We start from the raw sequence: 23,950 nt of genomic DNA, 5'->3' as shown, positions 1-23,950 counted from the left end.
ACTTCTCACAAAGACCGTTTTTTTAAATTCGATTATGGCCTAAAACTATTAAAGATACAAAGATACGAGTGGAAAATGCCTTGTGTTTGATTAAAAAGCACATAAATTCTCTTCTTAGTTACGTTTTGTTTAGTGTTTCAGTGCATTAAAGTCAGTCTGATGCCTGAACTAAAAAGTAAAAATATAGTTCTATGAGCTGCTTCACTTTTGAATTTATGTTCTTCATTTCAACAGTTATCACTACACCCCGCAGAGTGAAAAAGACAAAGAGTTGTACATTTAGAGATGGTTTTTCATGTTGTTTCAAGCGTGAGCTTTTTCTAGGTGTCTGAGACACAAGCGCCATCTTCTGTTCAGTCTTTGCTATTACCAGGCGGGCTCATTTCACTCTGATCATTAATGTCCTGCTCCATTTGACATGGTTTGCCACCAGCCATTGTTTGAGACGTGTCTTAAAAGTGGGATATGCATACTGCTACTAATACTACTACTATTACTAATACTATTTAAGCTTATTGAAATTACAAGGCACACAGAAAATCGCACTACTTTTTTCAAGTTCATCCAGTTGGTCAAGACAGCATTGGCTGCTTCTGCTGACGTACAATAAAGAAGAGAAAATTACACACACAGAAGTGATTGTCTCTAAATCCTTTTTTTTTTTTTTTTGCAGGGATGATGGATGGATGAGGTCAGGCAGGAGTGTCTTTGCCCTTTGATATTCACAGTTGACACTGTGATCTGTAGTGAGAGTAGGGGGCAGGTGAGTCAGTATAAATGTCAGGATAAGCAAGACAGAATACATGTCTGTGAATGAGAGGGAGAAAGGTTTAACAGGGAAGCTGCAAAGAGTAGAGGTAGTGACGGTGAGTTTAAATACCTGAGGTCAGTTATCCAAAGTAACGACAGATGAGGGTCAGTGGTGATTTGGGACAGATGGATACCAGCAAGAGTGAAAGGAAAAATTTAAAGGATGTAGTGAAACCTCCTGTGATGGCTTGGAGATAATGACACTGACAAAAAGATAAGAGTCTGAGTCCCCCAACACTGTTTAAATAATTTTTAATTTTAAAAACGTGAATAAAAAATAAATTAAAATATGCATGCTATATTTAGCTTTGAGATGAATGCAAAGAAATGGTTAAGAAGTAAAGAAGAAGAAAGTGTGTACATTATTGTACTTTATTGAGCCCCGTGGGGAAATTGCTCTCTGCATTTAACCCATTCACTCAGTGAAGCAGTGGGCAGCCATTGGGCGCCCGGGGAGCAGTGTGTAGGGACGGTACCTTGCTCAGGGGTACCTCAGGGTAGCTGTTAAGGGGAATCGAACCCCCGACCTTCCGATCATGGGGCAACCACTCTACCTACTGAGCTATCCCTGCCCTAAAAAAGGAAACAGTTTTAAGATGAATTTCAAGTGGAATCAAAGGTGTGTTTACAGTGATTTTATCTTCAAATTTCCATAATTCTCAATAAGAATATGCAATTAAAAGAGAAAGAAAAGACTGAACAGTGGGACTCATAAGACCCCTGTCTGTCTGTTTTAAAGCGAGACAGCTTTGACGGAGAGAAGGCTTATTCATTAAAATGGGGAAGACAGGCATCACACAGCGAATGTACAGATGGATAAAGGATTTTCTCTCAAGAAGGCAAATACAAGTAAGGATAGGGAATAATTATTATGAGAAGTATATAGTAGAAAATGGAACACCACGGGGGACTATAGTGAGTCCCTTATTATTTTAATTGATGATGTTTCATAATAAAGACAGTCGAATGGCATTTTCTCCTTTTGCAGATGACGGCACCATGTGGAAGAGAAGACGTTATGTAGAGTTTGTTACTAGAAAGGTGTAGGAAGCAATTTTTAAAGTTGGAGAATGGACACATAAGTGGGGATTAAAATTTTCAGTGGATAAGACCAAGACAATGTTTTGTTTTGTTTTTACATGAAAAAGAATTGGTAAGGACATTAAACGAAAGTTATAGAATCAAGAACTAGAAAGAGGAAATAATTCAAATTTCTTGGGGTTTGATTTGAGAGGGTTACATGGGCCATACATATTTAGAAAATTAAAGACAAATGCAAGAAAATGTTAAACTCACATGTGGTACAGAAATATATTTGTCAGGAAGCAGGAGGAGAGAGGAAACAGTCATTTCATGTCTCAGATTTGGACACACTGGGCTAAAATGCACACTATACATTTTAAGGGAAACATTGCCAATTAAATGAGAGTACTGTGATGAGACATTAGAGCATGTTATATTACACTGTCAGAAGTATGAGAAAGAAAGAAGACAACTGATTCAAAACCTAAACATAATCAAACTGAAACAGGATTGAATTGATTTATTTAGAAATACTACGACAAGTAAAAGTTATGAGGCAATATTTAATGATCTTAGACAAATGAATTTGTATGATAGGATCTAATACTTAGTGACATTCCGGTACCTACTCCTTATCAGTTGGAGGCGGTAATGCACCAATTCGTTGTTTCTCAACCACCAATAAAAACCAAGAAGAAGAAGGCAGCGTCGAGGTTAGCAGTGGGGTCCTTTTAGCTGCTACCGTTAGCTCTGCAGCAGCTAAGCAGCCATTGGCCGGTGTAAGTCAGAGCATCCTTCTAGAAAAACACCGCTTGAAGTGAAAGATATCGAACCGCAGTTAACGCCACACAGCTAAAGTAAAACGAGACCAACGAGATCTCTTTGAAGACAAAGAGTCTTAAAGGTATGGCTTTCACGAGGTCACTGTCATTTTAGGTCTTTTTAATAAACCGTCTTTATCATCTGGATTCGAGACGGCTGCGCGAAAACGAGTTGTCTCGGCGTCCCGAGGTGCTCTTTGTTTTTCGCAGTTAACGTTAAACGTCCCGAAACGATGGCTTGTCCTGGGGGTCTGTAATGGCTGTTTCATATGGATTTAACCTTTGGTTTTGAGTGACAACCGTTGAACTCGGGGCTTTAGCAGCACATCGTTACCGAACACGCTCGGCTAACAATGGGACGCGGAGATTAGTACGAGCGCACTATGCTTATTAAACTGATTTGGCATGGCTAGCTAACGTCGAGCTCTCACCAGTGAAAGTTTATTTTGGCAACTAAGCCGCAGATAAGAGTTTCGAGGCTTACGTTATGATGCGGATTTTTGTGTTGTTAGCATCTGTCAGTAAGGCTAGCCTCTTTCTCCACAGACGCTAAAAGACTTTAACTTTGAATAGGAGGCCCGACATTTTTATGTTGTTTTAACTTCCTCTGTTATATTGGATGTGGTGTTCTGATTTTTTTTTCAAAGCTCACCCCAATAATTGCTGTTACCAGCCAACAACTTATCGTCCAAGAGGAGGTTGTATCTCGACGTATCGATTTAATTAGCCCTCAAACCTTAATAAGGGATCACATCGGTAAGTATCACTTTCACCGGCCCGGGTATTTGGGCTTGAGTCAGGGTTTGGTCTCCTAATGTGGAGCTTGGAGGGTCGCTGAAGCAGGGTCCTCAAAGTTCAAAACGTGAAACTGCTGGCGTTACATAAAGTGGATATCTTACCAGCTGAACTCAGCATGAGCTCAGTTTATATTAGAGATTACCGGGCAATACAGTACAAATAACAATTCATACGGTACCACTTCTATCTCTCTATCTAGAGAGAGAGATCGTTTTTAGGCTTTTATTTAATACACAGTTGACAATGAAAGGTACATTTAAGCAACAACTGTGGGTCCATTTCGTCCACAGGTATCAGTTGAATCGGGTGGTGCTCAGCTTAATTACTGTTTATTGCTAGACTTGGACAAAAATGGAAAAGGGCAATGTGTCTGTAATCATTTGTGTAATCCTCAAAATACAGAACATCCCTACAGTATCACAGTGCAGACAGTTATGTTGAAATGTGCACAAGCATCTCAAGATACATAACCCTTTAAAAATCTTTTAGAATTGTCGTGGATCTATGCAACAAATATCATAAAACAAAAATTTATAATCAAAGTATAATATAAGTTGTTTATACAAGTCTGTATGTGCATGCGTAGTAAATATCCAGTTGTGAGCTCTGTTCTAGGAAACCTTGTTTCTGATGGGTGTCAGATACAGTAACTGCAGGTTGAAAGTCTGAGACTGCAGAGCATGACCTTAACAGCATTTTGTAACCTGGTTGAAGACATAAGTGTACGATCTAGTTCTTAGGCTTTGAAATAGTTTGTCTTCTTCTGCTAACATCTTAAGTTAGGATTACTTGTTTGTTTTATTCAGGTCCAAATTTTAATTGTAATATTTACATGTTTCCCTCCCAAAGATGCCTTCAGCAACAGCTGGCAACAGTGCTGTCCAGTCTGCCATTCCAGACCTGGGAAATGGAAGTCATTCTGAGGCCATGAAGCAGATTATTGGTGTGATTGACAAGAAGGTCCGCAATATGGAAAAGAAAAAGGTATCTATAGTTATCATCTTAGAGTAAACTTCGCTTTGGATTAACCTCAAATAGGGTGTAAAGCTTTTATCTGTTTTGTCTGTTGTTGTGGATGCTGGAAAATGTATGCTTTTGTCAATATATAATGACATACAGTAATATATAATTATCAAACATACTGATTTGGGAGAATGCAGGTGTTGGGATGTGTTTTGAAAATCAGAAAAATGTTGGAGTAGGTACTTTAAATTTCAACTGGCTTTATAACAGGTTTCCCCTTCCCCAATGAATCCACTTAATAGACTGTAGCACTAATTATGATATCCAGATTTTCCTCTGTCTTGCTCATAATTTGTTAAGATTGTGTGAGAAATGTCATCAAACTGCCTTAAAATATAAATCCACAGTGGTAATAAACCTAATGATGACATTTTTTAATACGTTTGCTCTTTTTATTTGAATTCAACTTTAATGTCAAATTTCTTGTTTTTCAAAAACCTTCTTGCAGTCCAAACTGGATGACTACCAGGCAAGGAAGAATAAGGGCGAGAGACTAAATCAGGATCAGCTGGTAAGAAAACAAAACTGCTTCTCATTTGGACACAGCTTTGTTTTGTCGCAGGATCAAATGTAAATTCTGTCAAATGCAAGGATTTCCAGTCACTCTAACGCTGTATTTATATTAGGGGTGCACCAATACATGTATCGGTGTTGAATCGTTGATACAGTGCTTTCGGTTTGGTACGGATATGTATCGAACAATACAAAACCTTTCTTGTGACGATGCTGTCTGTGTTGAGTGCTCAGTGGATCTGCGTTCAACTACTCCGCCTAGGCTGCACTGTCGAGCGCAGATCCACTGAGCGCAGCGCAAGCTAGCAAGACAGAAGCTAAGCTCGTTGCAACATGGCAACTGCCTCAACTCTACCTGAAATTGAACCTCCCCCACCCTCATTCAGATCTGGCGTTTGGAACTATTTTGGTTTTCATGTGGAAGCATGACCCTGATGGACAAAAGTAAAACAGTATGTCGGATGTGCCACGCAATGCTCAATTACAGTGGTGGGAACTAGTGCGTTAGCGCAGTTAGCTCGTTATTGTGTTGACGCCATCCAGCCCCACACACGGGGCGATCCGCGGTAACTCGTTAAGGGAGATTTGCCGCGTTATGGCATTAATGTCATTTTAACGCTGACAGCACTAGTGGGAACACAACGAATATGACTGCACATTTACGCCGACATCATCGTAGTGCAAAGACAAGTGGAAGCAGACAAAAACAACAAGCACGCATGCTACAAACTTTACCCGAGTCATTTAGACAGCCGTTAGCACATGATTCTCCTTATGGGGACCTGATATGTTTAATATGCTGCTGAGAATATACCCCAGAAGAAGCGTATAGTGTAGCTTTTATTTTTGGAAAGAGCCATTTCTCTGTAATAAACTCTTTTTCCAAAGATGAGTGATTCCTCGACCAGAGGGTTTGTTTTTTTTTGTTTTTTGTTTTTTTTTGTTTTGTTTTGTTTCAGCAACATTAAATTTAAAAACTACTTTTGAGTTAAAATATATATTTATAGTTTTAATAAATGACAAATTAAAAAGGCATGAACATTTTTTTGTATCGAGAAAATATCGAACCGTGACACCAAAGTATCGAACCGAACCGTGAATTTTGTGTATCGTTGCACCCCTAATATATATCTCAACAGTCTTGCTTTTCTTCACTCACTCTCTTAATAATGCCCATTATCACAGTATTTGTTCAAGTGCTCTGGTGGAATGAAAGAGCCATTATAAAAGTCTTTAAGTTTAACTTAGAGGGGGAAAAAAGATCTGCAAACCCAGTTGCCAAACTTCTGAAGTATTTTCTTTTTTGACTGGTGACTTTAGACATTGATTGTTTTTTATATCCCAGAGAACACTGAAGGTCAGAGTTATGCTTGGTAGCACTAAATATTGCACAATTAAAAGCAATGATATTTTTAACGTTAAACATTTGCATTTCAAATGATTCAACATTTGAAATGTTTTCTGTGCACTATTTAAACATGGGCTTTAAATTATTTTCAAGTCACTCTATTTTTATTTAGCTTTTACTGTGTCCCAGCTTATTTGCAAACAGCTTTGTGTATGTAACAAACTTATATGAAGTTATGTTTCACATTCAAGTGTTATGAAAGTATTGCATGTTTAGTTGTTACTACCTCCTGCTTTAAATCATTTCCTGTTAAAAACATCTGATTTTCTTTCCGTGTTGTGCATGAAGGAGGCCTTGGCGAAGTATCAAGAGATCAACAACAACTTAGAGTTTGCTCGAGAATTGCAAAAGAGCTTTCTCGCATTGGGTCAGGAGGTGAGTCCTGAGCTATAGGTGTGCTTTTAACTTGCTGATGAAGTCTTAAACACGCATACTAAAAATCAGTATGCATCAATTATTTTTTTATAGATCCAGTGGGATGCAAAAGTTTGGGCAACCTTGTTAATAGTCATTATTTTCCTGTATAAATCGTTGGTTGTTACATTAAAGAATGTCAGTTAAATATATCATATAGGAGACACACACAGTGATATTTGAGAAGAGAAATGAAGTTTATTGGATTTACAGAAATTGTGCAATAATTGTTTAAACAAAATCAGGCAGGTGCATAAATTTGGGCACCACAAAAAAAGAAATGAAATCAATATTTAGTAGAGCCGCCTTTTGCAGAAATTACAGCCTCTAAACGCTTCCAGTGGGTTCCAATAAGAGTCTGGATTGTGGTTGGAGGTATTTTAGACCATTCCTCTTTACAAAACATCTCTAGTTCATTCAGGTTTGATGGCTTCCAAGCATGGACAGCTCATGGCGAGTCATATTTTACTGTAGCTAGCAGGTGTTTTCCTTGGAATGCTGTGTTCTTTTTCCTCCATGCATAACGCCTCTTGTTATGCCCAAATAACTACATTTTAGTTTCATGAGTCCACAGCACCTTATTCCAAAATGAAGCTGGCTTGTCCAAATGTGCTTTAGCAAACCTCAAGCAGCTCTGTTTGTGCTGTGGGTGAAGAAAAGGCTTCCTCTGCATCACTCTCGCATACAGCATCTCCTTGTGTAAAGTGCGCCGAATGGTAGAATGATGAACAGTGACTCCATCTGCTGCAAGATGATGTTGTAGGTCTTTGGTGCTGGTCTGTGGGTTGACTATGACTGTTCTCACCATTCGTCGCATTTGTCTATCCGAGATTTTTCTTGGTCTGCCACTTTGAGCCTTAACTTGAACTGAGCCTGTGGTCGTCCATTTTCTCAATATGTTCCTAACTGTGGAAACAGACAGCTTACATCTCTGAGAAGGCTTTCTGTATCCTTCCCCTGAACCATGGTGGTGAACAATCTTTGTCTTCAGGTCATTTGAGAGTTGTTTTGAGATCCCCAAGCTGCTACTCTTCAGAGAAAATTAAAAGAGGAGGGAAACTTACAGTTGACCCCCTTAAATACTCTTTCTCATTATTGGATTCACCTGTGTATGTGGGGTCAGGTTTCACTGAGCTTATCAAGCCAGTTTGAGTTCCAATAATTAGTTCTAAAGGTTTTGGAATCAATAAAATGACAACAGTGTCCAAAGTTATGCACCTGCCTGATTTTGTTTAAACAATTATTGCACACTTGCGATCGTGGCTCAAGAGTTGGCAGTTCGTCTTATAATCGGAAGGTTGCCGTTCGAGCCCCGGCTCCGACAGTCTCGGCCGTTGTGTCCTTGGGCAAGACACTTCACCTGTTGCTTACTGGTGGTGGTCAGAGGGCCCGGTGGCGCCAGTGTCCGGCAGCCTCGCCCCAGGGTGGCTGTGGCTACAATGTAGCTTGCCATCACCAGTGTGTGACTGTGTGGATGACTGAATGTGTAAAGCCCTTTGGGGTCCTTGGGGACAAAGTAAAGCGCTATACAAATACAGGCCATTTACTTTCTGTAAATCCAATAAACTTCATTTCACTGCTCAAATATCACTGTGTGTCTCCTATATGGTATATTTAACTGACATTTATTTTTTATTTTTTATTGTAACAACCAACGATTTATACAGGAAAATAATGACTGTTAACAGGGTTGCCCAAACTTTTGCATCCCACTGTATAATTAAAATACCTAATTGCAAAGCTTTTAGACACTTGTTGTGCTCTTTAGTGGCATCTGCAAATCCTTATTCATTCTCTGCCCTAGTAATTTTTTGTAACGTACATTCTTTATTGCCATAAAACAATCAGTTGGTAACACCTGGTGTAATTTATGAAATACTCCCAAATGGCTCACAAAAGCTTAAAGTGCCAGATGGAGTGAACAGGGAAGCGAATAATTGTTTTGACCATGCTCATTGACCTTTTTGATTTTTTTTTTTTTTTTTCAAAGTGCAGTGATGTACAGAGTGAACGTAATGGGTGTGTGTTATCTTGTGAAGCTAAATGCATGAAATTGTGCCTGGATGTGTTCAGATTCAAAAGGCAGTCAAGAAATCTGCAAGACGGGAACAGCTGCAGCGAGAAGAGACTGAACAAAGACGATTGAAGAGTGTTTTGGAGCTTCAGTATTTACTCGACCAGCTGGGAGAAGACGGTGTCAGGCAGGACCTTAAACACCCCGATGCCTCTGGTGCGCCTTTGCTCACTGATGCTGAACTCTCATCCCTCGATGAGTTTTACAAATTGGTAGGACCTGAGAGGAACTACGATGTAAGGTATGCGCGTACCTGTGTGCTGTCACTGGTACAGAAGTTACATTTAGAGTTATCAGTGCTTAAATATGTTTTTGGTTTTGTTTTTTAATCCTGCTCTACAAAAACTATATACTACTACTACTCTGTGCAATTAATTGCATTTATTTTGTGATTTGCAGGTTGACTCGCCAATATGAAGAAGCATCACTACACCTGTGGGAACTGCTTGAGGGTCGAGACAAGGCTGTAGCAGGGACCACGTGTAAGTATTTTCATGTCTTAATATCGTTCATCACCCATACACATACCTTTTTTTTTTCTTTTTTTTTTTTAAAGAAACTATTTTTAAACTATATTTAAAGCACTTGTGGAAAATGCCTTAAAATGGAGAGGCTTAACATGTGGCTAGTTGATATTTATTTCATGCCTTCATCTTAAGTGCAGTAAGAAAAAAAATATCTTAAAGAAAATGTTTGGTGTGTGCACCTATCCACACAGGCGGAAACTCACTTGCACTCATTGTTAGTAGTTAGATTGTTCAAGACATCTGATCGGCCCCAGTTTATTGTATCTGTTGTTTCATCCCTTAACACAACATTTGATTCACTCGGTTAATTCTGAGATTGGCTCATACCAGCTGTTGCAGGACTTCTCTTGCAGATTGTACTGACTGTGTAAGAAAACGGAGGCAGACCTTAATCGTCCATTGTGGTTTGTGATAATAGGAAAGTCTGAACAGCTTCGGTGTTCTCTTATTCCAGACAAGTCACTGAAGGAAACCCTGGACAAAGTGCTGCAGAGTGGTTACTTTGACAGAGCGCAAACTCATCAAAATGGGACATGCGAGGAGGAAGAAGAGCAAGAGGAACAGACCGTGGTGGCTGAGTCTAAAGCTGTGGAGCAGCCATCGGAACCTGGTAGCTAACAATTAGCAAAGTGTGTGTGTGTGTGTGTGTGAGAGAGAGAGACCCAGAAAGAAAGCCATCCTCATGTATATTTTTCATTTAATATAGGATTCGCTAGTGAAAAAAATACAGAGCCCGTTAAAGTGGAAACTATAGAGGTGAGATTTGTATTTATGCTGCACAAGAACCCACACAGATCAACTCTTTCCTTAAATTGTTATATCACATTTTAGTGTACTGTCTTCTGTTGCAGTTTGTAAACAGACAGTTCATTCCAGAAACTACATACAGCAGTACAGACAAAGACCAAGTCGAGGAGTGGAGTGTGGAGGCCCAGGTATGCTCTATTACTGAATCATCAGTCCTCGGTGCCTTGAAATCTACTTTCCAATGCCGTGAGTTTGATTCTAATGTGCCTGAATAGATGGTGAATTCACTCCAGCATCAGCCCCCTGTTCAGCTGGCTCCAGAACAAACCATTACTGTGAACCAAGTTTCTCCCACTCCTGATACTGATCCTGTGGTTAGAAAGCAGGCAGTGCAAGACCTCATGGCCCAGATGCAAGGGACATACAACTTCATGCAGGTTAGATGGCCCAAAATGCTGTATATTGTAGTATCCTATGGCTCACAGTGTGTGGTGTGTGTCTCAAATAAGCAATGGCAAGTAGGATGAACTTGCAAAAAGGTTGGCCAAAGATGAGGACTGCATGTCCAGGCAATTTACAACAATCTATGAAGTCGTGCTAGAGGTCATGAGACAAGAACGTACTTGTTGTGACTCAGAAAACGAATCTAGTTGTAATTTCTGATATATGAATGTGAACTTAAAAAAAAAAAAAAAAAAAGTAAAATATCGAAACAGGGAAAAAACCCATTCCCCATTTGGGACAAAAATTCAAAAGAAGTACAATTTAAATGAGATCATGATTATCCCAGGTTTTAGGAAGATGTGCTTACATGGGAGTTGGTACTAAGATCCTTTTAGTCAAGGTTGTTTGTAGTTGAGGTATTTTCCTAATGTGGAGTGAAGGATTATGGGTATGAAACAGACGTGCTCGCTTGCTTATTGGACTGATTGCAAATCTCATCTGTTTACATTTACTCTTGTTTGGTTGTCGTAGGACTCCATGTTGGAGTTTGATGGCCAGGCGCTGGATCCAGCCATTGTGTCTGCGCAGCCAATGAAGCCTGTGCAAGCTGTTGACCTGCAACAGATGGGCGGTCCTCTACGTGAGTGACATTTACTCACAGGTTATACTGAATATGGATGCACTGATTTATTAGTATTGCTCATACTGGCCAATAGACTTTAAAATATAAATATATATACCGTATTTCCCGGACTACAAAGTGCACCTGAATATTAGCCGCACAAGCTAAAATCAGGGGAAAATCCTGTTTTGTACATACATTAGCCGAACCTGACTAAAAGCTGCAGGTGTTTCAATGTTGACTTATCATATGTAAGAGAATATGCACAAAGGGAATTGTCAGGAAAGAGATGGCTGTTTGGAGACACACCCCTTTTTATTAATATTTTGAAAAACAAGTTATGGGTACATATTTGCATAACTTTTTAGGTATGTACAAGTAGCGGTAATTACAAGTACGAAACATGTACTGTGCTTCATAAATGAGTAACAAATGTAGTACATAACAATAACCTACAGCACACCAGAAAAATAGATTCGGACTACCTTTTAGGCCAGGTGCAGTGACACGGCTTTAACAAGAAGAAAAGTCAGTCATTCACCACCATCTTTCTCTTCTTCCTGCGCACTAAAACCACTAAAGTCCTCTCCTCCAGTGTCGGATACGAACAGGCTCAGGATGGCTTCGTCATCCACTCTCAGCTTCTTTCCTTCGTTGTCACTTTCAAAACCAAACAAATCCTCGTTGTCAGAGTCGAACACCCTCAGAAGGGCCGTGGCGGTGTCCTCTCCATCATGCAGCAGTCCAGCCCTTCAAATCCGTTGGTGATCATGGATGTTTTCACACTTTTCCACGCTGTCAGATTCCACCGGTGGAGTTGAGCATAACTTGCTTTTCGCAAGTTTATCGCCGCTCGTCATCCACGACTCCCGCTGAACGCGTAGCGCTACTTTGAAGTTTGTTTTTCGCGCTACTTGTACGGCACTATGTTGCCTGGCGGATGGACATGTGACCAACATACCACTCTTGAACCCCGATACTGTGTGTCTGATCACATGCCCTTCCGCCAGGCAACGTAGTGCCGTACAACAGCGGAACAAACAAAACAAATCGTCTTACGATATGACAAAAATCCTGGACAATCCATAGAAAAGCCGCACCTGACTAAAAGCCGCAGGGTTCAAAGCTTGTGCAAAAAGTAGCGGCTTATAGCCCGACAATTACGGTGTGTATATATATTTTAAATAGGATTTCTTTGTTTCCTGGGCACAAATGATCACTTTGCTGTTAGGCCAGAGGTTCAATTAGTAATTAGTGCATGCCTATTAAGTTGTTTGGTCGCTGCTTTCTGATGTGGATATAATTGAAAGTGCATAATTTAGCAGCATGTCTTTTTTTTAGGAGTTTGTCTTATTTATTTGTTTTATGTCTTTCTGAACAGTCCACTCAGAGTCCAGACTTCCTCAGACAGCTGCAGTGTCTGGACCACAGGAATCCTCACAAGTAAGTAGGGAGGAGCCCCTGCAGGATATGGGTGGTGAGACTGCTCTTCTGGCTAAGTGGTGCAGCTCATGAATAATTGGAGTTCAGATTGTTTTTGTATTATGAAGAGAGATTTCGAAAGGTCTTCTCCATGGATTGAATGTGATGCTCTCCGACACATCTTTTTTTGTTGTCTACTGCGTGCGATGGGGAGATATTTGATTCATTTGAATATTATAATAACAGAAAAGGGAACTTTTTAAGCCAAAAGAAAATCATCTCATCTCTTGCACTGACTTCTCCATATTCGTTGTTTCCTTGCCTTCCAAATTCCCTCCTCTTTTACTTACCCAGGCCTCAATGTCTCTGTCATCTGCACCGTCTCCTGCCCCATGTTCTCTGTCCTCTGCCTTCCCTCCTGTCTCCAAACCCACCCTCACTGGAGGCATCAATGTCAACGCAGCACCTTTCCAGTCAGTGCAAGCGGTACGCTTTCTATTGGGTCCATTTAAACGGTGTCACAGTGAGCATGTTTGGACTTGATGCATTCTGTAGGAAACCGTCAGCTTTCATACTTGCACAAGTCATAGGTCAGTATTAGAGATTGGTTGGCATGTTTTATTAGTCACAGTGAAAACTGGTCAGTTATTCGTGCAAGGAGCAACAATTTAAGACTTCCCAAACTACGCAGATCTTTGACCCCAGGCCATCGTCGGGTATTGTGGTTATTTTATTTTGTTATATTGATATGGACAGGAATGGGGGAGGAAAAAAATTGTTTCTCTTTTCAGGTATTTAACATGAATGCACCTGTACCTCCAACTACCGATGGCCAAGCAGACCCCTTGAAGCAGCCTAGCCAGTTCCCTGGTGGCTATGGACAGGGCTTTAGCAGCCAGCCAGAAAATGTGGTCGACCAGCCTGACATCCCACAAGAAAGATTACAGACAGGTGTGCATCTTGTTTTGTACGGAAACCCTAGAGCATGAACACAGTGGTAAAAGATGTATTAGGATATCAAGAGGTTCCCAAGCTTCACTTTGTCACAAAAGAAATATTTTCTGTTGCAACAAAGTTGAAATATGAGTCAGTGAGGATGCCATAAGTAAAAATCACGCAGCCTTCTCAGAATTCAGAAGGTGATTTTGCATTTTAAAAGTAAAAAATCCTTCCATCCTCTTCTGCCCATCCTTATCAGGGAGCCTATCCCAGCCACCATAGGGTGAGAGCAGGGCAGACCCTGGACAGGTCATCAGTCTGATACAGGACTAACACAAAGAGACAGACAACCACTGGCATTTGCATCCACACCTATGTGCAATTTAGAATTTCCAATTAACTAAACCCACTAATACCTTGTCTAAAATTAAAAATGTACTAGAACTTATCCAGCAGTACGTGACGTATATTTTGATGTCGTTTTGTGTCTCTTCTGTCCAGTTGTTAATGCATTCCAGCCCCAGGACCAGATTATGTCCTCAACGCCAGGACATGAAGATCCCTCTGTAGGTGCAGGGTTTGGGCAGTCTGGTCAGTCCTTCTACAGCAGCAGAGCTGTGCCAAGAGGTGGACCCAGGAACGCTCGTGGCGTTATGAATGGATATCGGGGCTCCTCGAATGGATTTAGAGGTAAAAGCATCCAATGTTGTTTCACAGATTTACAATAATTATATTGTGATTTATTTTGATTAGGAGTAAATATGCATCACCTGTTGAACTAATGTCTTTCTGTCGTCAGGTGGATATGAAGGCTACCGTCCACCGTTCTCAAACGCTCCCAGCAGTGGATACGGTCAAACTCCGTTCAACACATCTCGGGACTATTCCAGCAATACCTATCAGCGGGTAAGAGTTAATGCATTAATTTAAGTCATTGCATTGAATTTACATCAGTCTTTTTTATAACCAAGCGTAACTATAAATACAAAACATGCACTTATGAAGCCTTACTATCTCTTTTAAGGAGGGATATCAGCAAGGCTACAAACGTGGAGCAGCCCAAGGACCTCGTGGTTTGTCCCGAGGTAATGTGCAGGCAATGCGATCCTAAAGGATCCCGGGGACCGTCGAATTACGCCACGTTGAACATTCAGGATTTTTTGAATGTGTTTGCCCCAGCTCACTTTTATAACAATGTTTTGTTTCTCATCGGTAATCTTATTTTTTTAACTCCTGGCCTACTTATCAGTCAGCCTGCTTCGGTCTGTCTAGATCTTTTTGATGTTTTGTCACAAAAATGCTGAAATTAACTACATGTAGGATTATCAGCAAGTACGTGTGATGGAAAAACAACAAAAAGATATTCCTGTAAACTTGAAAGATTTCATTAATTTATTTTTTGTACAAAATAAATGCAAAAAATACCCCGTCACTGTCTATTTGATTCCATGAGTGCTGTAAGCCACTTGTTACTCCCTTTATAATTTTCATCAAAACGTTTAATTTTCTTGTTTGTTTGTTTTTTTAACTCCTGTGTCCCTGCCTGCATCGTCACCTCTTTGTACACTGTTATTGATTGAGACTGTTTCAATAAAGTTGTGCCCTATTACCTTCTGTTGCTGAAGCTGTTTGTTTTCTGACATTTTCATTCTGTGTGGTCTTGCATGTGAGTAGTTTAACTTAATACAATCCAATGTAGAATTCAGTCTACTTCAGAGCAGCCTTCAGCTATGACAATAACAGCTATGGAAACAGCCCATCCTTTTTATTACATTGCATCTGTTCATGGTTTCACTGGAGGTAAATGTCCCACAGGAAAGGCATCGCTCAAACATTAGCAGTGAAATCTGTTTGACAACCTGAACCACTTTATTTTAAGTGAGGTGTGCAATTTTGTCAAATGACCTTTGGATCCAGCAGCAAGAAATCAAACACCAGCTTTACATTTTGTGCAAAATATAATGCATGGCACACGGGAAACGACTGACAAAGCAAATAAAGACGTTTTCTTAAATTTTGTGTAAGGTAAAACCAAAAAGCAGAGATCTCACAGACTGAAAATTTAGGTCTTCAGTGAGAAGCGGCAGCAACTCCCAAATATCTCATTATTCTCCCCGAATTGAAGAAGCAAATTTACATTAAACAAAAGCATACAGGCTAACACAGCATGTAACACCAAACCAGCATTTTGCCAAATATGCTAATATGTTCTCTTTCATGTAAAAGTCATAAATACCTCAAAATGAACAGAGAAACAAAATTCAAGGTTTTCATTGCCTTACTTTGACAGACGGTTTCAGCAAAATACTAGATGGTTAGGTAAAAGTAAACCTTAAATAAACAATATCAAAACTGTTTCATCAGAATCACGTAGCAATACATGTGTATGGACCATGAGTTCATTATACTATTTAACAAAAGCACTATTTAAGAGCTTTTACTGTTCAGTACAGTAAATTAACTGTACACATAAAGAAAAAAATGTGTTATAGTAGGAAAATAGTAAACTGGTAGTTTGAGGGGAAGCAAAATGACCATTAAGAAGGGAGCATTTGAAAAAAAGACAGCGACCTGGCTTCATAAGGTGTTGAAGGTTAAAGGATTGTAAATGTCAGGTCACAGTGATAGCTGCAGATCTGACAGCACCTTGTAGATCATTACACAACACAGCGGCTGCTTGTATCAATTCCTTAGTTTTTTTTAGTGCGATGTCTGGGGATGGTGTGAAAATGATGTAAGCTTGTTGCATTTGCTACCGTAGATTTTTTTTTTTTTTGCCAATTTAGTGTCATAATTAAATAAAACAAACATCTTGCAGTTAACTCTTGAAGTATGTTTTCATAAGGTCCATCATGATTCATGCATGTCTTTTATTTTGCAGGTTTTTTTGGAGTATATTGATAGTAATTTAAAAAAATCTAAATCTCAAAGGCTGTAATTAAAATGAGTATTTTTACACCTTATCTTCTTAAACAGCTGCACTGTACATATCCAGAAGGCTCTTGGGTCAGGATGTTTAGCAAGCAGCAAGTCATTTTGAGAGGAAACAAACAACCGGTCTGAAAGCTCACAAAATATTATTTATATGATTCTATAAAAAAAAACACCCTCAATGTAAGCAAACACAACTGTGGTAAAATCTATGTATGCACATATCAGGATCCAAACCCATGTAGGTCATTTCACTGTGTGATTTAATTATGTAATGAAGGGATTACTGTCACCAAGACTGAAATCTGGGGTAACGGATTCCCTTTGAGTGGTTGTTCTTCTCAAATGCACTTCAAACCACTAATGCTGGTCAGGGTGGTTAAAGAGGTCCTTATACTCTGATGGGACTGCTCCTCAGCACTTACGAGTGCAGGTGCTGAAAAAGTCTGATTGTAAAGTTTTGTGCACATTATTATGGCAGCTGATTCTGGCTTTGCACAACTTCTTGATGACCAGGTGGTATATTATCATGTGTTTGAGGGAGACCTTGCTGGGCCTGGTTTTGATTTTCTTGTCCATGGTGTTCCTGTGGTATATCCTGAGGAGCTTGGGGTGCAGGGTCATGACCTTGGGGTGCAGGGTCATGACCTTGGGGTGCAGGGTGATGTCCTTGGGGTGCAGAGTCATGTCCTTGTTGTTGGGCCTCATGCAGTTGGCTGTCAACTGCAGGGATTTCTGGGACGGCGTTCCCTTCAATTGTAACAAAGAGAACAATTTTATATTCTCAGAGGTTAGACCTTTAAAATCAAACCACTATCAAAATAAAAGTAGGAGAAAAACAAAATCAACACTCACCGAGAACCTCTGGAGGAGGGTCTACTTTCTGTGACTTGAGACGTTCCATATGCTCAACTGCCTGTAGAGTTTTAGTACATTAGAATTCATTTACTACATGTGGACAGACAATTTGATTGCTTAAAATACAATATAAGCACAGCTGAATCAATTGGTAAAATGTGAAGGTTAGGATGTGGGCAGATTGATGCACTGACTGTAAATCTACAGAAGCAACCCTTTTTCCATTAGTAGTGTACTATTCCTTACCTGTTGTAGCTCCATTTTCTGTGCATTAAGCTGCTCCTGTTGTCTTTCCAGCTCATCTCTCTGTTTCTGGAGGTCAAAAGCCTTCTGGTTGAGATCTTGCTCTTGCTGAGCAAGATGCTCCTCAAACTCCCTCATCTCGTCATCGGTATAAGCCTGGTTCTGCTCCAAGGTCTGAAGAACACAGAGCAGGTAGGAAGCCATTTTTTACAGTCCTGCTTTGTTTAACCAAATGTTTCTGTATTAAATAACTCATAAAAGCTGTTATCATGATAAAGTGTCATCTAATGTTTCTCACCTCCCAGCTATCTGGCTCCAAGAATTCTTTCTTCTTAGTAGCAACAAGGAACTCATCCAGAGAGACCAGCCTGTCTTTATTTGAATCCACCTGTGACACAGACAAGAGCAGAAAGGCTTTGAACACTAGTTGTATATTTTCTTATTCACTGAAAGGACTAAGGCAGATAAAACACAGTGGCGCCTGTTTAACACAAGATGCAAACCCAGCTGAGACCGAGAATGAGCTTTAGGTGTCTTTTCTATTTTGTTTCTGTAGTCACTAAAGTCAGTCATGTGACTTTAGTCACAGGCTTTGAATTATGGAGACTAACTGTCCACACGCATAAAGTTTTTGTGCTTCCAACCTTTTAACAAACTGATGAGCTGCATTAAAGGTAGTAGAGGACTGCGATTGTGAATATTACTACATTAGAATTAATGATGCTAAATATTACCCTATGTATATTTCACACACAGAACAATTTTGGCCCAACTAATCCAGGATCGGCTTTTTCACCTGCATAGTTTCAGGAAAACAGGTTGCTGAGTGCAGCTTGTTGTACCTCATTCATAACATGCTCTCTCATACGTAGCCTCTCTTCCTCCATCTCCACCATGTCGTCCTCCTCGTTGGTGGGGTCATAAATCTTTTCCAGCTGAAATCACAGAGGCCCACAGTCAGTACAAAGACCTACTCTGAAATATTTACACATTTTCAGAAGCCACAGCTTTACCTCTTTGGTGAACAATGCCTCCAACTCCTGTTCATCAAAGAAGCCATCTCCATTTGTATCTGTATTATTGAAAAAGAGAAAAGAAGGCGAATGTGCCGTGTTCTAGTACTGTATGTTTTACAGAGCAAATTATGTATGTTAGTAAATGATAGTACAGGTCTTACCATGCAGGTTGAAGAATGTCTTAGGATCAAAATCTTCAGGATCTAAGCCATCAGCTTCCTCCCAGACCTCCTTCAGCTGATTCTGACTTCCCTGCATCATTGAAGTAAAAACACATTTGATTTCCAGATTGAGGTAAAATGAATATTACAATCTGGACAAAAAAAAAACAACAACAACAACAAAATATATCATTTATTTTTCTCTGTGCACCTTCGTCACTTACCGGGTGGTTGACTTTAGGGTGGTCGGCGTGCTTCTTCTTCATCTCCTCATAGTGTTCCTCCTCTTTCTTCCTCTCGTCATCATCCAGTGTTTTCAGGTGTTCTCGTCTGTCGTGCTCTTTCATCATTTCGTACCTCTTGAACTCCTCGTGTCTCTCTTTGTCATAGTTCTCCAGATCTTTAGTGGCCTGATGACAAATAGAAAACAGAAATTGTTCAACAGTAAGAACCACACAAGGCTATACCCAGCAAACAATAATGCATCAGCTGGAAATGTCACTTAGACACAGTCGAAGTCAAAACAAGAGATACTATTCAGAACATCAGACTACTTCCAGACTGTCAGACCCTCACAGTAGTAGTAAACGGGATTTTTCAGGTCTATGCCTGCACGTTTCTATACATCAGCACACTTCTGGAAACCATTGTGAAAAGCCTTTTTGTCTTAACATCATCTGAGACACAGATACAAGACTAAACGCATTGCTGTTTTTAAAAACAATAATGAAAAGAAGGTCAAATAAAAATAATACATCTGTCCTCTACACCTCAGTACTCAGTACTACCCTTTCCTTTCTAGTTGCTGGTAATTATAGTCATTCACCAACTGTGAAGCTTTCACCACCTACGGGCCAATTTTGGTGTATGAATTAAGCATCTGCATAGGTTCCTGTTTTTTCTCTTTCTCTCTACTGCAGGACTCCACTGTGCAAAGGCACAAATAGTTTCAAGATGCTATACTTTTCATTAAGTACGAAGTAGCATCGAGCAACAACATTTACCGATCTGATCAGCCGATCCAGATCTTCCACTTCAAACGTGTGCGGGTTCATGTGGTTCAAGTATTCAAACTGTTTCAGCAGCGCTTGATGGTCCACTGCTATGTCTGTCCAGGGAGAAATTCAAATATATTACACATATTAAAACATATGAATACATAAAATAGAACTTTCTTTTATTTACCTCTAAAATAATCAACTTAAAGTTGATTTAGAGCCTGATACTTTAAACAGAATTCAAAATGAAATTATTTTTGTTTTGCACAACTTACCATTTCCTCCTTCAAGGTCCTGCTTGGCCTTAATCAGGGTCCGGAGTCGGTTTACCTCTTGCCTTTTTAACTCATCTAGTTTTGTTCTGACATGATGGCTGACAAAGTCTAGCTCTTTGGCCAGCTTACCTTGCTGCAACATAAATAAATTGTAGCAAATTAAGCGATTAAAACAATTCTGGAACATACACTACACTTTTACAGCGAAGCATAATGTACTTTTGCTTACACTGGGTTAAACTTTGCAGGAAGCTGTGCATGTACACGAAACGAGTATATTATAGTGACTATTGTCTTATAAGGAGCTGGTTGAAATGTTGTGCCACTGCAGTAAGACCAAACCAACAGAAAGCGGGGTACCTTAATATCTTCCATGTCTGTATTGTGGAGCTTTTCCCTGAAATGCTGATCCTTCTCTAGAAAATCAATGACTTCTCTGAGGTAGCGGTCATAGTGGAGTCCAGTGTCCTAAAAGTACAGTAAATAAAATGTAAAAACGCCAATAACATGTTACATTGGGTAATCAAATCCTATTTTAAACATTTCTGATATAGATCTATATTTATATATACAGTACAGCATCTCTATCTGTATACGGGTGACAAATTAAAGAAAAATCCAACCAAAAGTGTCTGAGCAAGTACAGAAAACACCACCACATGACAAATACAAACTGGGTTGCCGCTTTCTGTAAAGATCATATACTTAATATCTAAAAAAGAGCATTCCCGTGCAATCAACACTGAAACTATATTGTACTTGTTTAACCTCTGTATGACAGTATTTACCCCTTCCAGAGGCACAAATGAGTACACAGATAACAGTATTTGGGCACTAAACAATCTATAGCATCTGAAACTATTGTACTGAGAAATAAATTGGTTTGTGAGATCACAAGTTTTAAAGTTTTGAATAAGAGAAAGAGGCCATTTTTCCAATAAACTTAGCAGGGCGTACTTACTACAGTGTACCACCTATGAAATAGCTAATAAATAAACATTAATAAATCGTTTATTCTGTGAAATTATGTAATCCAATCCCACAAAGATTCTTGAAGCCGCTCATCTCTATACACATTGTTTTAAGTAAAAAAAAAGGAAACAAATATTTTTATAATAAAAAAATCGTCTTATCCTAAAAATAATGACCAAAATTGTGAGTTTTATGCCTGCCTTAAATACTGTTAAAACGAATAGATAATGAAAGCCAAATAAACACAATTATCTCTCTGTACCACTGCTGAAAAAGGGTCGTTATTTGATACGACATGTATTATGGTTTGTGGTGAATTTTCAGCGTGCAGTGTAAATATTATGTCTTCTTCCTTACCACACTGGCTGGAGGCTCTTCAGGCTTTTTCTCTGGTTCTTTGACTTTCGTCTTGTCGATGCTGATGGGCACAGCCTCCAAACACAACAGCTGGACAAGCAGCAACAGCAGCCAGCCGGCGAGAAAGGCCCGGCTCCCCCACATCTACAAACGAGAACAATCACTATAGTGCCGGCTGAGGTGACGTGTTTTAGATTTTACAATATCTGGAAATATACATTCTTGAGTTTCTAAGTGCGTAAGCATCATCGTGTACCCAGCTTCCTCATTTTTGATCTTCCTCGAACAGCCCATCTAGTCTCCACACACTGCAAATTATTGGCTAATAATAATAACCAGAGGAAGCTGTTGGTGTTAGCCTTTAGCACCGTCACTGACAGATTTAGCGCTTCGGTGCCAAGCATGGACAAATGAGACTCTCATGTAACGTTACACCGTGAGCCTGAGCAGAAGAGCTTATACAGCATTTTCCCCACGCTCAGCGTGGATTTTAAAGCTTTACTAAAGAGCCCCATAGACAGATATGTTGCCAGTATACTCACTTTATTATGAACACAGGACCTCATCTACTCTACCTTCCACCCGTCACTTCCTCTCAGCTGGAGAGGTGTCAGCAGCTTCCACCAGCCCGCTGGACAGAGTAGCTCGTGTGGTGGTTAACCTGATTGGTCAGTTGGGCGGTCTGTCAAACACACTAGCATGTTGCGTTGCACTGAATCGTACGTGGCGATATGACAGCAGAGCAGGTGGGCGGGTCTTTTGGTTTGTCATGTACTGCACCGCACGGAACGAAAATGAGACGGAAAATTAACGCTGGGGGTGGAAGAAACCCGTGATGCTGAATGACTAATTTATTTATTTAAAACACACAGTTGGATTTTTTTCTTCTTCTTCAAAGTATAACGATTTTAATTTAAATTTTCTAATTATTTGCCCCTTTTCAGTTTTTCATTTTTGTTTTCAACTTAGCCGCCATTGTTGGAGTTTTGCGAGATCTGTATTGCGAGCGCTCGCAAAAGTATTGCGAGATCTCGCAAAACTCCAACAATGGCGGCAGCTACTTAGTTGTAATATTACTCTTTCTGGGTCACAAAATACACTTTTAAGATATTTTGAGGCGTGAATGTAGTTGTGTAAACGTCAGATACCTGCTCGATTTACAAGACATCACATATTTGTAAAAGAGCTCCGACGTTTTTGGAGATCTGACACCCACTAGCTCGAAGCTAACGGGAGGTCGAGACCTACTACAGCCGGGAGGAACACCGCTTTCCCGGCACATCGTGCCTCGACCTCCCGGTCGGCTTCGAGCTGGCGGCCTCCGAAGAATGCGGCTAAAACTTTTGCGAGATCTCGCAATACTTTTGCGAGATCTCGCAATACTTTTGCGAGCGCTCGCAATACTTTTGCGAGATCTCGCAAAAGTCCGTCTTAATTTTTTTTTTCCTCCCTAATTTTTTTTTTTCCTCCCTAATTTTTTTTTTCCTCCCTAATTTTTTTTTCTCCCATGTCCCCTGGGGGGCTCCGTAGTTTTTGTTTATTTAATACAATACACGAACATTTTTCATTCATTTGTCAGAATATGTTGCAGATTATAAAAACACCGTTTGTGAAGGCGCTTGACATCCCAGTCTTAAAGATACAGAACTGTGCAAACACTTCAGCGACCCCTCATTTTTTAAATATTTTGCTAGGAAGATGGGAAATATGCGCAGTGATTTATTGAAGCACACATTTAAACATACATTAAGATGCAGTATAAAAGGCAAAAACAAAGTTCTAACAAGATGGAAAGTGAATATTTATTATGACCACCTTTATTCTACAACAATGAACTTTCTTAGGCAAGCTTTCTTGCAGTTTCTCGAAGTAGTATATAGGACTCTCAATGCTCTTCTTTTGATGTTGGCTGCCTTTTGTTTGGTACGATCCTGTGGTATCGCAAGAAATTAGTAGGTTATATAAATATATGAGTATGCATAATAGTTATTATCCATAGATACCTACATCCTAAGTTCCTGTTATTCTTCTGAAAGAAACAGAATGAGTGTGTTGTTACAATGGTAATGCCAGGAGAGGCAGTATTAGTTCTGTGTTACATTAATGTGTAAGGAAGTGGAAGAAGAGTGTGTCCTGTAGGAGGCAGTAGAAAATGGATACTGATGTTCTGTACATGCCCTGAAAGAAAGGTTCAGTAAACCAGTGCAACGATACTTTATTGTAAGTCTCAGTTATTGTATTTTTTATTTTTTGAAGATGCAAAAGATCCCATTCATAATTCCATCAGTTTTGATATTAATTCCACTGTTTGAAATGCAGCCCCCAAACATGAGAGAGCCTCCACTGCATTTTATAGATAAACCATCTGAAAAATGGTCAGGTACAAGGCCTGAAAATGAGTAAAGGACCATCCAGTGTTCAAAGAAAAACTTCAAAGACCTTCAGAAAGTCTTTTATTATACCTTAAAATAAAAAGTGCAAATAGAGTACTTGAATAAATGTATAGCTAACCAATTCCAATGTTGGGACTTCACCAGCAGCTTTAAGCATTTAA

General features: G+C 39.7%; 2 protein-coding genes across 3 annotated transcripts; one reads left to right on the top strand and one right to left on the bottom strand.

Annotated features, from left to right (window-relative positions):
- Positions 1-2,580: 2,580 nt before the first annotated feature.
- On the top strand, positions 2,581-14,874 carry caprin1a (cell cycle associated protein 1a). Of its 2 annotated transcripts, XM_085355068.1 has the most exons (17): positions 2,581-2,737; positions 4,302-4,436; positions 4,924-4,986; positions 6,685-6,771; positions 8,884-9,125; positions 9,284-9,366; positions 9,866-10,021; positions 10,118-10,167; positions 10,263-10,346; positions 10,434-10,595; positions 11,134-11,242; positions 12,606-12,667; positions 13,001-13,132; positions 13,438-13,597; positions 14,087-14,275; positions 14,385-14,491; positions 14,610-14,874. In XM_085355068.1, exons 2-17 carry the CDS (start codon positions 4,302-4,304, stop codon positions 14,694-14,696), a joined length of 1,908 nt encoding a protein of 635 aa, XP_085211194.1. In that variant the 5' UTR covers positions 2,581-2,737; the 3' UTR covers positions 14,697-14,874. The 2 variants fall into 2 exon arrangements, with proteins under 2 accessions (XP_085211194.1, XP_085211203.1); XM_085355077.1 differs by lacking the exon at positions 13,001-13,132.
- Positions 14,875-15,015: 141 nt separating this feature from the next.
- Positions 15,016-22,038, bottom strand: nucb2a (nucleobindin 2a). The gene is made up of 13 exons (XM_085355056.1): positions 21,939-22,038; positions 21,397-21,540; positions 20,428-20,535; positions 20,068-20,200; positions 19,799-19,902; positions 19,019-19,204; positions 18,795-18,885; positions 18,631-18,689; positions 18,460-18,552; positions 17,916-18,005; positions 17,621-17,791; positions 17,372-17,432; positions 15,016-17,266 (listed from the first exon to the last, which is right to left on the bottom strand). Exons 1-13 carry the CDS (start codon positions 21,960-21,962, stop codon positions 16,989-16,991), a joined length of 1,542 nt encoding a protein of 513 aa, XP_085211182.1. The 5' UTR covers positions 21,963-22,038; the 3' UTR covers positions 15,016-16,988.
- Positions 22,039-23,950: the final 1,912 nt, after the last annotated feature.

This window comes from Diplotaxodon limnothrissa, linkage group LG1, assembly GCF_057381915.1.
Source record: "Diplotaxodon limnothrissa isolate DT_005_m linkage group LG1, D_limnothrissa_male_GT1.1, whole genome shotgun sequence".
NCBI lineage: Eukaryota > Metazoa > Chordata > Actinopteri > Cichliformes > Cichlidae > Diplotaxodon > Diplotaxodon limnothrissa.
Note: the sequence above shows the minus strand (reverse complement) of the source record. Positions and strands in the feature narration are given on the sequence as shown.